The sequence below is a fragment of the Bubalus bubalis genome, chromosome 10, assembly GCF_019923935.1.
Source record: "Bubalus bubalis isolate 160015118507 breed Murrah chromosome 10, NDDB_SH_1, whole genome shotgun sequence".
NCBI lineage: Eukaryota > Metazoa > Chordata > Mammalia > Artiodactyla > Bovidae > Bubalus > Bubalus bubalis.
The window spans coordinates 41,837,302-41,851,255 of NC_059166.1; the positions used below are offsets into that span (position 1 = coordinate 41,837,302).

Genomic DNA, 13,954 nt, shown 5'->3' on the forward strand with positions numbered 1-13,954 from the left:
AATCCATTTATAGAACATTCTCAAAGTGACAAAATTGTATGATGAAGAACAGGGCAGTGGCTGCCAGGGATGAGTGTCGGTGGAAGACGTGATTACTAAGTGGTTGCCATAAAAGAAGTTGTTTTGTGATGGCACAGTTCTGTATCATGAATGTGGTGAAGGTTACCTGAACATACATGTGATAAAATTTCATAACCATCCCATCCTTCCACAATCCAGGCCCTAACACAAGTGTCTGTAAATATTGGTGAAATTTAATTAGGGTCTCTACCAATGTTAGTTTCCTGGTATCTTTGAGGAAGACTGAAGGTAATATGCTGCTGCTGCTAAGTTGCTTCAGTCATGTATGACTCTGTGCGACCCCACAGACGGCAGCCTACCAGGCTCCCCCCTCCCTGGGATTCTCCAGGCAAGAACACTGGAGTGGGTTGCCATTTTCTTCTCCAATGCAGGAAAGTGAAAAGTGAAAGTGAAGTCGCTCAGTTGTGTCTGACTCTTCGTGACCCCATGGACTGCAGCCTACCAGGCTCCTCCGCCCATGGGATTTTCCAGGCAAGAGTGCTGGAGTGGGGTGCCATTGCCTTCTCCGGAAAATATGGAAACCACTATTCTGAAACTTGTGAGTCCTAAAATAATTAAAGTAAAGAGTTATTTTTAAAAAATGCATTATGACACATACATATTCATTACACATAACCATTCTTTTGTATAATTTTCTTTTAATATGAAGCAATGTGAACTCTTTCATTTTTAAAGTTTTTTTTTAAACATAGTGGTTGCCACCGTAAACACACTTACCACTGAATTCTTTCTACAGTTTGACAAATTATTTTTGCATAGTTTTTCAACAAGGCTTTCAGTTTCTATCTTTGCAGTTTTCATGAGGCAGGCATCATAACCTTTTGTTTTTTACTGTGATTACTTACCACATAGATCATTTTATCAAAATTATACTTTTCCATTCGATCTATAGCAGCTGCAAGATCTCTGGAAAAAAATGGCCGTAGATTAAGTTACTATGCAGATCTGGGTAATAATTTGTTTCACCTATTTAATAGTAATGAAACTTCTAATTAAGAGCTACTGTTATTCCTCAGCCTCAGGTATAGTACCCATGCTTCTATAATCCCAATACCATGCTTAGCTACAAAGCAATTAATAACACAATCAGCTTTGGGAAAAGAATTATGAAAGTGCTGTGAAAAGATAAAAAATAAATAAAAGCTCTGGGACAAGTAGTAATAATAACTAAATAGCTCTAGGCAAAGTGTTTCTAGGTAAATGCTTTACGATTTGTTAAGCCTTTACTGGAAAGAATCACCTTCCTGTCACTTTTCTGCAATATGCTTTCCTAAAGAACATATTTAAAGCATAGGTGATACAACACCTGAACAGGTATCTTCTAGCCACTCTTCCAAAGCCTTGAATCACTCATAAGCAATATTTTCTAAAGTATTTGAAAAATACCATAAATTCTTTGACTAAAATTCTACTTATCTCTGGTTAAGTATCCAGTTTGCACACAGTATGAAATATTAAAAAGTAACAAACCCATAAACTATGCAATTTTAAGTAAACATTATTTAAATATTGAACTTAAAAATTATTTTAATTACCTTATGGGGAATACAGTCAATAACTAAGTAATACCTTGTATGGTGACATATTGTACCTAGACTTACCATGCTGATCATTTTGAATACACAGAAAAACAAAGTCACTTACACTGCTGTGAACTGGGAACTAACAGTGTAGTAGGTCAATTACAATTAAAAAACAAACTCACAGAAAAAGATCAGATTTGTAGAATTTCAGAGGGAAGGGATGGGGGGTTAGAATTGGGTAATGGTAGTCAAAAGGTATAAACTCACAGGTAAAAGATAAATTTAAGAACTAGGGATATAATGTACAAAATGGTAAATTCACACTGCCATATTTTACATAATGAAGTTGTTGAGAGTAAATCCTAACAGTTCTTATCATAAGGAAAAAAATTTTCCTATTTCTTTAGTTTTGCTATCTACATGAAATGATGGATGTTCACTAAGTCTACTCTGATAAACATTTCATGATGTATATAAGTAAGTCATTAGGCTGTACACCTTAAACTTACACAGCGCTGTATGCCAATTATATCTCAGTAAACTGCAAGAAAAAAAATTAAAGATACTTTTGCTTAACACTACATGACACTGAGAGAATTTTTAAAGTTCTACATCTTTCGAAATGTGGAGTCATCAATATGTCATTTGTACTCACCTCACGCTCCTGATAAAAGAGAGCATGCATCCTGAATGGAGGTAAAAACTGTCTTGTGAGGGGCCAAAAAAAATTCTTACATATGTATATAATCCAGACAAATATGTGGTGTTAAAATTTCACGAGGGTGGACACAAAGAAAAATATGGCTAAAAAAGCTCTTGAGAAGGGTTATAATAAAAGACGGTTGTAAAACACTGATATAGATTATCCCAAAAATGAAGTCATAAATATACACCTCCATTATATTTTTCTATTTGACTCAAGGACAAAAATAAAGAGAAGCTTTTTGATCCAATGAAAAAAAGAGATGAATATAAGAAAAAGTCCTAGGTTGAGTTTGTAGAATCTGAATTTGAAAGCTGAAAGAAATGCCAGGTCATTTAGTTCAGGTCTCTTTTCACCAAGTAGGGATTCATGGCCCAGAGAAGTTAAGTGATTGATGATTATGGTCTCAGAACAAAAATTCAGGTCTCTAGTCTCACCCTGTGCTCTTGTTGGTATCATCCTGTACTTTCGTTTGTCTGTTACAACAATTCCTTTAACTCACATGCACACACATAGTTTTATTTTATAAGGAAACCATCAAGGGACAGAAACAACTGAAATTAGATCAAGGTGAAAAATCAAACATTTCTACACCTGGCAAAAAGACAGTTATTCTCCCAAAGAAAAAGTGGAAAGTACAGGTATTAAGGTAAATACACAGAAAAATCTGGACCTAAAGATAGCTCTGCAAAAGATATCAGATAAGAATAGTTACAGAGTCTCCATTCTGAGTGGACACATTTCTTTTTTATTTGAGTATAGTGGACTTGCAATATTGTATTAGCTTCAGATGTACAGCATAGGAATTCATATTCGTGAAGAATATAGTCCAGATGAGTGGAGAAACAACTCCAGAAAGAATGAAGAGACGGAGCCAAAGCAAAAACACCACCCAGTCGTGGATGTGACTGGTGATGGAAGTAAGGTCTGATGCTGTAAAGAACAATATTGTATAGGAACCTGGAATGTTAGGTCCATGAATCAAGGCAAACTGGAAGTGGTCAAACAGGAGATGGCAAGAGTGAATGTCGACATTTTAGGAATCAGTGAACTAAAATGGACTGGAATGGGTGAAATTAACTCAGATGACCATTATATCTACTACTGTGGGCAGGAATCCCTTAGAAGAAATGGAGTAACCATCATAGTCAACAAGAGAGTCTGAAATGCAGTACTTGGATGCAATCTCAAAAACAACAGAATGATCTCTGTTCGTTTCCAAGGCAAACCATTCAATATCACAGTAATCCAAGTCTATGCCCCAACCAGAAACGCTGAAGAAGCTGAAGTTGAATGGCTCTATGAAGACCTACAAGACCGTTTAGAACTAACACCCAAAAAAGATATCCTTTTCATTATAGGGGACTGGAATGCAAAAGTAGGAAGTCAAGAGACACCTGGCGTAACAGGCAAATTTGGCCTTGGAATATGGAATGAAGCAGAGCAAAGGCTAATAGAGTTTTGCCGAGAGAATGCACTGGTCATAGCAAACACCCTCTTCCAACAACATAAGAGAAGACTCTACACGTGGACATCACCAGATGGTCAACACTGAAATCAGACTGATTATACTCTTTGCAGCCAAAGATGGAGAAGCTCTATACAGTCAACAAAAACAAGACAGGGAGCTGACTGTGGCTCAGATCATGAACTCCTTATTGCCAAATTCAGACTTAAATTGAAGAAAGCAGGGAAAACCACTAGGCCATTCAGGTATGACCTAAATCAAATCCTTTACAATTATACAGTGGAAGTGAGAAATAGAATTAAGGGACTGAAACTGATAGAGTGCCTGATTAACTATGGACAGATGTTCGTGACATTGTACAGGAGACAGGGAGCAAGACCATTCCCAAGAAAAAGAAATGCAAAAAGCAAAATGGCTGTCTGAGGAGGCCTTACAAATAGCTGTGAAAAGAAGAGAAGCGAAAAGGAAAGATATACCCATTTGAATGCAGAATTCCAAAGAATACCAAGGAGAGAGAAGGAAGCTTTCCTCAGGGATCAATGCAAAGAAATAGAGGAAAACGATAGAATGGGAAAGACTAGAGATCTCTTCAAGAAAACTCAAGATACCAAGAGAACATTTCATGCAAGGATAGGCTCAATAAAGGACAGAAATGGTATGGACCTACCAGAAGCAGAAGATATTGAGGTGGCAAGAATACACAGAAGAACTGTATGTACAAAAAAGATCTTCATGACCCAGATAATCAAGATGGTGTGATCACTCACCTAGAGTCAAACATCCTGGAATGTGAAGTACAGTGGGCCTTAGGAAGCATCACAATGAACAAAGCTAGTGGAGATGATGGAATTCCAGTTGAGCTATTTCAAATCCTAAAAGATGATGCTGTGAAAGTGCTGCACTCAATATGCCAGCAAATTTGGAAAACTCAGCAGTGACCACAGGACTGCAAAAGGTCAGTTTTCATTCCAATCCCAAAGAAAATCAATGCCAAAGAATGCTCAAACTACCGCACAATTGCACTCATCTCACATGCTAGTAAAGTAATGCTCAAAATTCTCCAAGCCAGGCTTCAACAATACATGAGCCGTGAATTTCCAGATGTACAAGCTGGTTTTAGAAAAGGCAGAGGAACCAGAGACCAAATTGCCAACATCTGCTGGCTCATCAAAAAAGCAAGCGAGTTCCAGAAAAACATCTATTTCTGCTTTATTGACTATGTCAAAGCCTTTGATTGTGTGGATCACATAAACTGTGGAAAATTCAAGAGATGGGAATACCAGACCACCTGACCTAACTCTTGAGAAATCGGTATGCAGGTCAGGAAGCAACAGTTAGAACTGGACATGAACAACAGACTGGTTCCAAATTGGGAAAGGAGTATGTCAAGGCTGTGTATTGTCACCCTGCTTATTTAATTTATATGAAGAATACATCATAGGAAACGCTGGGCTGGATGAAGTGCAAGCTGGATCAAGATTGCTGGGAGAAATATCAACAACCTCAGATATGCAGATGACACCATCCTTATGGCAGAAAGTAAAGAAGAATTAAAGAGCCTCTTGATGAAAGTGAAAGAGGAGAGTGAAAAAGTTGGCTTAAAACTCAACATTCAGAAAACGAAGATCATGTCATCTGGTCCCATCACTTCATGGCAAATAGATGGGGAAACAGTGGAAACAGTGGCAGACTTTTTTTGGGGGCTCCAAAATCACTGCAGATGGTGACTGCAGCCATGAAATTAAAAGACGCTTACTCATTGGAAGAAAAGTTATGACCAACCTAGACAGCACATTAAAAAGCACAGACATTACTTTGCCAACAAAGGTCCATCTAGTCAAGGCTATGGTTTTTCCAGTGGTCATGTATGGATGTGAGAGTTGGACTATAAAGAAAGCTAGTGCCGAAGAAATGATGCTTTTGAACTGTGGTGCTGGAGACGACTCTTGAGAGTCCCTTGGACAGCAAGGAGTCCAGCCAGTCCATCCTAAAGGAAATCAGTCCTGAATAGCCATTGGAAGGACTGATGTTGAAGTTGAAACTCCAATACTTTGTCCACCTGATGCGAAGAGTTGACTCATTTGATAAGATCCTGACGCTGGGAAAGATTGAGGGTGGGAGGAGAAGGGGATGACAGAGGATGAGATGGTTGGATGGCATCACTGACTCAATGGACATGAGTTTGAGTGAACTCCGGGAGTTGGTGATGGAAGGGAGGCCTGGCGTGTTGCAGTCCATGGGGTCTCATAGAGTTGGACATGACTGAGCAACTTAACTGAACTGATAGGTTATTATAAGATAACAGATTTAATTCCCTATTGCTTATGAGTAAACACATTTCTTATAACAACTACTCAAAGGTTTATTTAATCTGTCCAACAATATTGGCTAGCATAAAAAAGATTTCTACCGTATATCTTTGTATCTAGAAAAAGAAATGTACCTCTTAGATATATAGGTGCGTAAGTCCAATTATATGGAACTTACAAAAGGAAATGCCAAAAAGTAACAGAAAATAAGAATTTTCTAAGGTACAGTAAGATATCAGATGGTTGTTTACAGTTGTCTGGGAAAAAAATGATGGTAGTTAACAACAACAACAAAATATCATGACTTTATGCTACAGAAGTGGTTTGTCATCTAAGACTCTAGGATGGGAGACACTAGAACCTTCTGCCAGCAGTGCTGGATTCTGGCTGCGTTCTGCTTGTGTGGTTTTTTTTTTACTGTCCTGTCTTCTCCTTGCTATTAGCTTTGTCTCAGAAATAAGGGTGCTTGATAAACCTGTGCTGTACTTAGTTACTCAGTCATATCTATCCGACTCTTTGCGACCCTATGGACTGTAGCCTGCCAGGCTCCTCTAAGGGGATTCTCCAGGATAGAATACTGGAGTGGGTTCCCATGCCCTCCTCCAAGGGATCTTCCCAATCCAGGGATTGAACCCAGGTCTCCCACATTGCAGGCAGATTCTTTACCGTCTGAGCCACCAGGGAAGCCTGGTAAATAAAGACTGCTCCTTTCCACAGGGTTGGGTCATGGAGACAGATGACAAAATTTAAGCGACATGGCCTACGTCCCCCGTGGCCTATTTTACCAATCAGAATGAGGACTGGCACTCGTGTGCCTAATCTTTACAGAGTGAGGATACCACTGAGCCAACATGAGCTCCTTGTAGCATACATATTCTGGCAATGTGCAAATATAAAATATTTATAGTTGGCAACAAGGTACTTCAATTTTATAATCTGTAGAACAGTGTATTCATCTCTGGAAGTCTTATGATGTTTAATGATAAACAGTTTTCCACTTACTTTTCTGATGATATTAAACCTTTCCAGGAACTATAAATGGCAATAAATATAAACTCAATAAAAATATCTTGAGTGATGAGAAGAGATTTTAAGAAAGTAGGATTTGATAACAGTTTTGAGAATGAAATAATTTGTCTTAGAATTAATTCTAGAGCAAAGAATCATACGTTCTACTGATGAGCTTCACATAAGACACAAACCTGGTTGCATACAGAGACGTCCCGTCACTTCGCATTACAGTACAAATTGAGGAGGGGTCACCATTCCCTGAAAGATCTACTACAGCAGTGCCTTTTCTAGAAAACGCAAAAAAAGGGAATTCTGAAACAACATAATGAATTAAGACCTTTAACAATACAGTATCTATAACCTTATCTTTGGCAAACTGGAAGCTATTTTTATTCCTTAGGTAGCAATAAGCAGTATTAACCAACAATGAAGAAAAACAGGAGGCAATCTGCACTTGAATGACTATTAACAGTAGGTACTTGGTTTAATATTTACTTATCTTTTTAAATTCTGTAGCTTTGGATGAGGTAACTAAAGTCTTTAACACAGAGTTGAAAACGAGATTTCAACTACAGTTTACCCATGAAACATGTTCTTCAAATCCAAGTTATTATAACACTCAATATTGGGTTAGTTTTTAACATGCAAGAGTAAACTATGAGTAATAAAATAACCAAATTTTGTCACTGTCTTTCCTGCCCAATCAAAAATTAGAATCTGTACATGGCGATCTAAAAATTTTCCTTAAGGACACTATTGAGGATGCTGTGAACCACATCCTCTTGTCTTTCTTAAAAGGATGATGAGAGAAGCTGCTCTTTGGGGCTATGAAAAATGGTACATCTAAGCAACTGGTTTGCTTCTGTGTTACACATGCCTGGGCTCCTATGAAGGTACCATTTCTCTGGCTGATGAGCTCAAAGCTAAATTGGAAACCTACTGTAAGCAAAGAAGCAGAATCCCAGTGTATCACATGATGTACTAATATCATTCCTGACTTCCTATTATTTTTTCTGCTCCTGCTTCTTGATTTCCTCATTTTACTCTTTCAAAAGCTTTGGGTTGTACTATACCTATTTTCAGAAGCTGTTTTAAATCCTTTTGAACAGGACAGGATCTTTTTAAAAAGGCAGGGTTGAGTATGAAGAGTTCTATTTCCCTGTTCCAGTTATACCATTATCAGCTTGTGTGAGCTTAGACAGATCACTTTACACTTTCTGTGCTTGTTTCCTCATATGTAAAGACAGGATAATAGTCTTTTTGTCAAGCATACCAGGATTTTGCTTTGGCAGCACAAAACAGCATGCGGGAAACTAGTCTGAACGGCAAAAAGCATGATAACAAATGCCAGGAAAGCTGCACACAAGACTCTGCTATCTTTACTAAGAGAATACAGCAATACTAACGTCAAAGAACTACAAAGAACTTTCTAAAGAACAGGAACCTGATCATACAGTGTTTTCTGTAGGAGTCCTTTACTGTCCAGCAACTTTAAGACTTCTTGAGATTTTTCACGATAAAACGATTCTCCTGAATATTCATCAAAGTGTACTCCTAGACGCTAAGAAGGTTCAGAAACAAAAGGAAAAAGTGTTACTTACAAGTCCTATTATCGTACCCTAAGACAAAATACGATGCTCTACAGTCTGTCATTCAGATGGGGAAAATAAGAATTAAATCAAGTCACTCTGGCACTCCAGCCTTCTAGTGGCTCCCCCATATCAGTCAAGCCCCCACAGTGGTACTGTGCTGTCCGGGAGGGGAGTTGCTAGGCACCTGTGGTTATTCAAATGCACATGAAAGAAAAGTGAATATTTAGTTTCTCAGTCACACTACTCACACTGAAGTGTGAGCCCTTGAAAGCGCTCAATGGCCACGTGCGGCAGGAGGCCGCCATATTGGGCAGCACAGATATGGGACGTTTCCACCGTAGCAGGAAGCTAGCCATTTCCACTGCACAGTCCTGGAAAATGTCCTATCTCCTGCCCCACTCTACAACCCCTTGGGCTGCTCCTACTGTTCTTCATCTCGCTTCCTTATGCCAGCCATGTGGGTTCTTTGCTGAAACCCTGCTCAGGCAGCCCATCTGATCCTCCCTCCTCTGTTTCACTTTTCTCCATGCATGCATCACCACTGAACACACTCTCAAAGTTCTTGTTTAATCTGTATTGCCTTGAATTTGTTTAATTTGCTGTGTCCATGTGAGAATGTAAAGTCCATGAGAAAAGAACTTATATGTCTTTTACTAACTGTTGTATTTCTCCCATTCCCAAAATGTTATTAGATGAACAAATTTTTAGCCATCACATATATGACTAAGGAAGCAAGAGAAGAAACAATGGTTAAGAAAAAGTGAAGGGATGATAGAAAGAAAAGAAATGCCAGACTGAAACGAAGTATCAGGATATCACTTCATATTCAGCCTGTGAAGTTCAGTTTTTAAATTTATTTCATAGCTCCAACTTTCAGCCCAAAGAACAATATGTGAGTCCCAACTATCAGTGACAAACAACAAATCTGAGCCTCAGAAGCAACCTTTCTAGCCAGGAGTACAGTGAAGAGCTGTATTACATGACAGGATAGCAGGAGAGTGGATGGGTACCTGGTAAATCCGCATGTACTCGTCTATGCTCAAGTCCCGAAATTTCTGCCATAGTGCAAGTGCTTGCATGTCGCCTAGTTCCAGTCGCTGGAAGAACTCATGTGCTGATTTTGCTACATTTTTATTGTCTGCTGCTTCTTTATTAACTTGTACATAAACCTAAAGGCATAATAGTATATTAAATGAAGTACACTACCAGTCACTGTTATCTTCAAAACAGAAAAGAGGAAAACAAACCAATCCTGAGAATTTTCATTTAAAGGTTACACAAGTGCCCTTCTCATGAGTGTAACCTTTTCTTTTTCTTTTTTTTGCTATGGACCCTTAGTGAGCCCTACCAACCTGTTCTCAAAATGCATATACATAGGATTATACAATACAGGAAATAATCACATTGAAATATAAATGTTCAAATATTTAAAAATATTTGTGATATAGTAACAGAGGAAAACATTAAATTTCTGATTGAGGTTAATGAAAATAATGCGTAATTTTTTTCTTTTCATCCAAGTTCATATACTGTTAGGTCAAGAATGCCTGGTTTAGACTAAGCTAGCATTTCTTCTTAAAAAAAAAAAAAAAAAAGTGAAATTATTATTGCTGCGACTTCTCTGAGAAAAGGCTGAAGACAGTAGACTAGTTCAATCTGGGAAAGCAAAGACCAAAGGATGATTTAGCAGTTATTTAGCAGTAATGAAAAACATTTTAAACTCTTCTCTAAATCTGCAAAGACCAGGAAAAAAAAAAAAAACACAAAACAGGTGATATAGGAAGACCTTTGGGTTAGCTAGCTTAATTATACTCCGACTTGGGCTCTCAAGAACCGTGGGAAGTGCTCACTTCAGTGTGCTTTTGCATGATTTGTCCTGGCTGGCTTAGCTCTGCCCCACCCGGTGATGGGAGTCCAGGCAGATGGCTTATTAAGGGCTCTTCCAGTGCTAGGATTTTGTGTTCACAGAATCATTTTCCAGTCTCTAAAATACAAGGTTGATAAGTGATATAAAAATATCAACAATATAGCTCAAGTAATAGTGAAGTGATGCATTATAGACTATAAAGATTTTACTTACAAGTTGTAGCTCACTTCCAGGGTGAAACATGAACAATAAATTTATTATCCTCATATTTTTTCCAGCAAGCTATTAAAGTAGTATGATAAAAAAAAAAAAATTGGCAAATAAGCTACCCAAAAATATGAGACCTCTAAACCCTTGCATACTCTTAAAATATCATGGTAGCAGCACTTAGGTAAAAAAAAAAGTGATTTTATTGCTGGAGAATACTTTAGGACAACCATAATGTGGCTTATGGGTTCCCAGGTGGCTCAATGGTAAAGAATCCACCTGCCAATGCAGGAGATGCGGGTTTGATTCCTGGGTCACGAAGATTTCCTGGAGAAGAGAATGGTAACCCGCTCCAGTATTCTTATTTGGGAAATCCCATGGACAGAGGAACCTGGAGGGTTACAGTCCATGGGGTCGCAGAGAGACAGACATGACTTAGAGACTAAACAACAACAATGTGGCTTATACCCACTAGATACTACTAACAAAAGGAACAGGGTATTAAACACTTATCTCAAGCTAAAAAGGCCTCAGCATTCATAGATGGCTCATGTTAATTACTGGAATTGCAAAAGTGAACAAATAAGTGCTTTCAAATAAAGACTGCTGTTGTTTAGTTGCTAAGTTGTGTCCAACTCTGAAAAGAGTTAATAACACAGCAGGTCTAGAAACTGCTATCCTTAAAATGTGTTGTCTGCAAGTTTAGCTCTTAGCTGCCATCTGGGGAACTTGAATTTTGACAATGCTCCTACCAATCTAACCAGTAACAGTGGGTCACAGTGCCTCTAAACTGCTTGTGCAAACAATATGGTTTATGATAAACACCCGCTTTTCTTCCAGGAGTTTGGAATTTTAGCACCTAGCTACACAGAGGGCGGCTACATAATCAGCCTCCAATAAGCTTCCCTGGTAGACAACATTTCACACAGGCTGTCACAATTTGTTGTAGCAGGAATTAAATATATCCTGGGTGACTCTATTAGCAAAGGACTTGGAGGCTTGGGCCTGATTTCCTCTGGACTTGCCTCCATGTGCCTTTTCCCTTTGCTGATTTTGTTTGGCATCTTTTTGCTATAACACATCTTAGCTGTGAGTTCAACCATATGCTGAGTGTTGTGAATCCTTTCAATGAACCTTTAACTTGAAGGTGGTTTTGGGAGACCTGATACTTATCATAAAGAATTAATTTCTACATGGTCCTATGAATAAGTCAGTTAGAACACAGAGAAAGAAGATTTTTGGTATGAAAAGTTATGACCAACCTAGATAGCATATTGAAAAGCAGAAACATTACTTTGCTAACAAAGGTCCGTCTAGTCAAGGCTATGGTTTTTCCTGTGGTCATGTATGGATGTGAGAGTTGGACTGTGAAGAAAGCTGAGCCCCAAAGAATTGATGCTTTTGAACTGTGGTGTTGGAGAAGACTCTTGAGAGTCCGTTGGACTGCAAGGAGATCCAACCAGTCCATTCTAATGATCAGTCCATCCCAGATCAGCCCTGGGATTTCTTTGGAGGGGATGATGCTGAAGCTGAAACTCCAGTACTTTGGCCACCTGATGCGAAGAGTTGACTCATTGGAAAAGACTCTGATAATGGAAGGGATTAGGGGCAGGAGGAGAAGGGGATGACAGAGGATGAGATGGCTGGATGGCATCACTGACTCGATGGATGTGAGTCTCAGTGAACTCTGGGAGTTCACTCAGACTAGCGTGCTGCGATTCATGGGGTCGCAAAGAGTCGGACACGACTGAGCAACTGAACTGAGGAAAAAAGAGTCACTGCAAAACAGTAATCTGCAGACTTCCTGACTTTTGAATGACCTATCCAATGACAACTGCTTAACAGTCCAGCCTGCAGAAGTAAAGGCATACATATATCCATAAATGGCTTGTTATTCAAAATTAATATCTCCACCCTCTCCCTGTCTCTCTCGCACCTCTCCATCTCCCTCTCACATACATGTGTGTGTGGTGTGTGTGCGTGTACATGCACATTCAGTTTAGAAGTAAATATATTTTTAAAAATCCTTATTTTCAGAAGAGGAAAGGTATTAGATTTAAAAAAAAAATCTAGGATCCTAAACTCAAACAGTCAAACATTAAAAAATCTAATATACACTCAAAATACTGATAAGAATATTTTAGGAAAAACATCACCAGAATCTTTTTCTCCCTTTCTTAAGATTTAAAACAGAAATAATTAAAACAAAAAGCCATTCCTAATTCATGAAGACAAGCTTGGCATTTCATCAATTTGTAGGGAAAAACCAAACATTACTGAGAATCAACTGACATTATTAAACAGAACAATAGAAGATCCTTAATTAGCATTTAACAGTCTGCCTGTAAGCATACTATATAAAACTATTAACATTCATTAGCATACTAGAAAAGAAATACTTTTTCCTTCGAAGTAAAATTTTATACAATGCATTTCTGAAATTACATTTTTCCATTTACAGTTACTTTGAATCCACTACCCTCAGAAAGTATGTATTCTGAAGACAGCCCCCTTCTGAGGTTAGATCCAGACTCAAAGGGAATAAAAAGGAAATTTTAAATTTGCATTTGATATGTAACAGTGTGGCTGAATTAAAGTGTTTTTGAGGATGGTTGAAGAAAAGTGTTTTTGAGGATGGAGATGCAATTTTTCTTTTAGGTTACTAGAATGCAAAAGCCAGCTGTATTACTAGTTAAGAGAATAAAATAAACATCTGAGACTTCCTGAAAGGAGTATTAATCGTTCCTTCTATTTCTAAATGTTGGGATTGCCAAAAAGCATGACATTTTATTTCTAATCTAATTGATTAATTATAATCAGCTCTTGGGATGATCTGCCCAAATGAAAGAAATAAGTGTGAAAACTTAAAGTAGCAGATAATGCTCTCTCACTCCCCACTCAGTCCTTAAATTTGATTCTTGAATACATGAGCCGCATAGGCACACCTGAATTCCTTAATGCAGGGTTCTAACTCCACTCCTGGTTATTTTTGTTTTTAAAACTGAAAGTAACTGCTAAGGATGGTTAGCATAACTTTGACACTAAAGATTCTTTTATCTCAATATTCGTTTGTCCTCTATCTTAAAATGCATTTAATTTTGATCTCATATTTTAGAAAATAACATGTAACAAATTTCTGACTATAATTCAAACAATCTCATTTAATGTTTCATGTATTGATCAGAAATTTCTC

The 13,954-nt window shown here is 38.0% G+C and overlaps 1 protein-coding gene across 6 annotated transcripts in view; it reads right to left on the reverse strand.

The window, feature by feature from the left end:
- RARS2 (arginyl-tRNA synthetase 2, mitochondrial) overlaps positions 1–13,954 on the reverse strand; it is a 74,047-nt gene that overhangs the window by 6,580 nt on the left and 53,513 nt on the right. For all 6 annotated transcript variants that reach the window (XM_006058072.3, XM_025294584.2, XM_044924275.1 and 3 more), the window contains 4 exons: positions 9,698–9,856; positions 8,550–8,656; positions 7,287–7,382; positions 927–987 (listed from right to left, as the gene is read on the reverse strand). In XM_006058072.3, the coding sequence (XP_006058134.1) occupies positions 927–987; positions 7,287–7,382; positions 8,550–8,656; positions 9,698–9,856 (423 nt within the window). The remainder of the gene's footprint in view (positions 1–926; positions 988–7,286; positions 7,383–8,549; positions 8,657–9,697; positions 9,857–13,954) is intronic.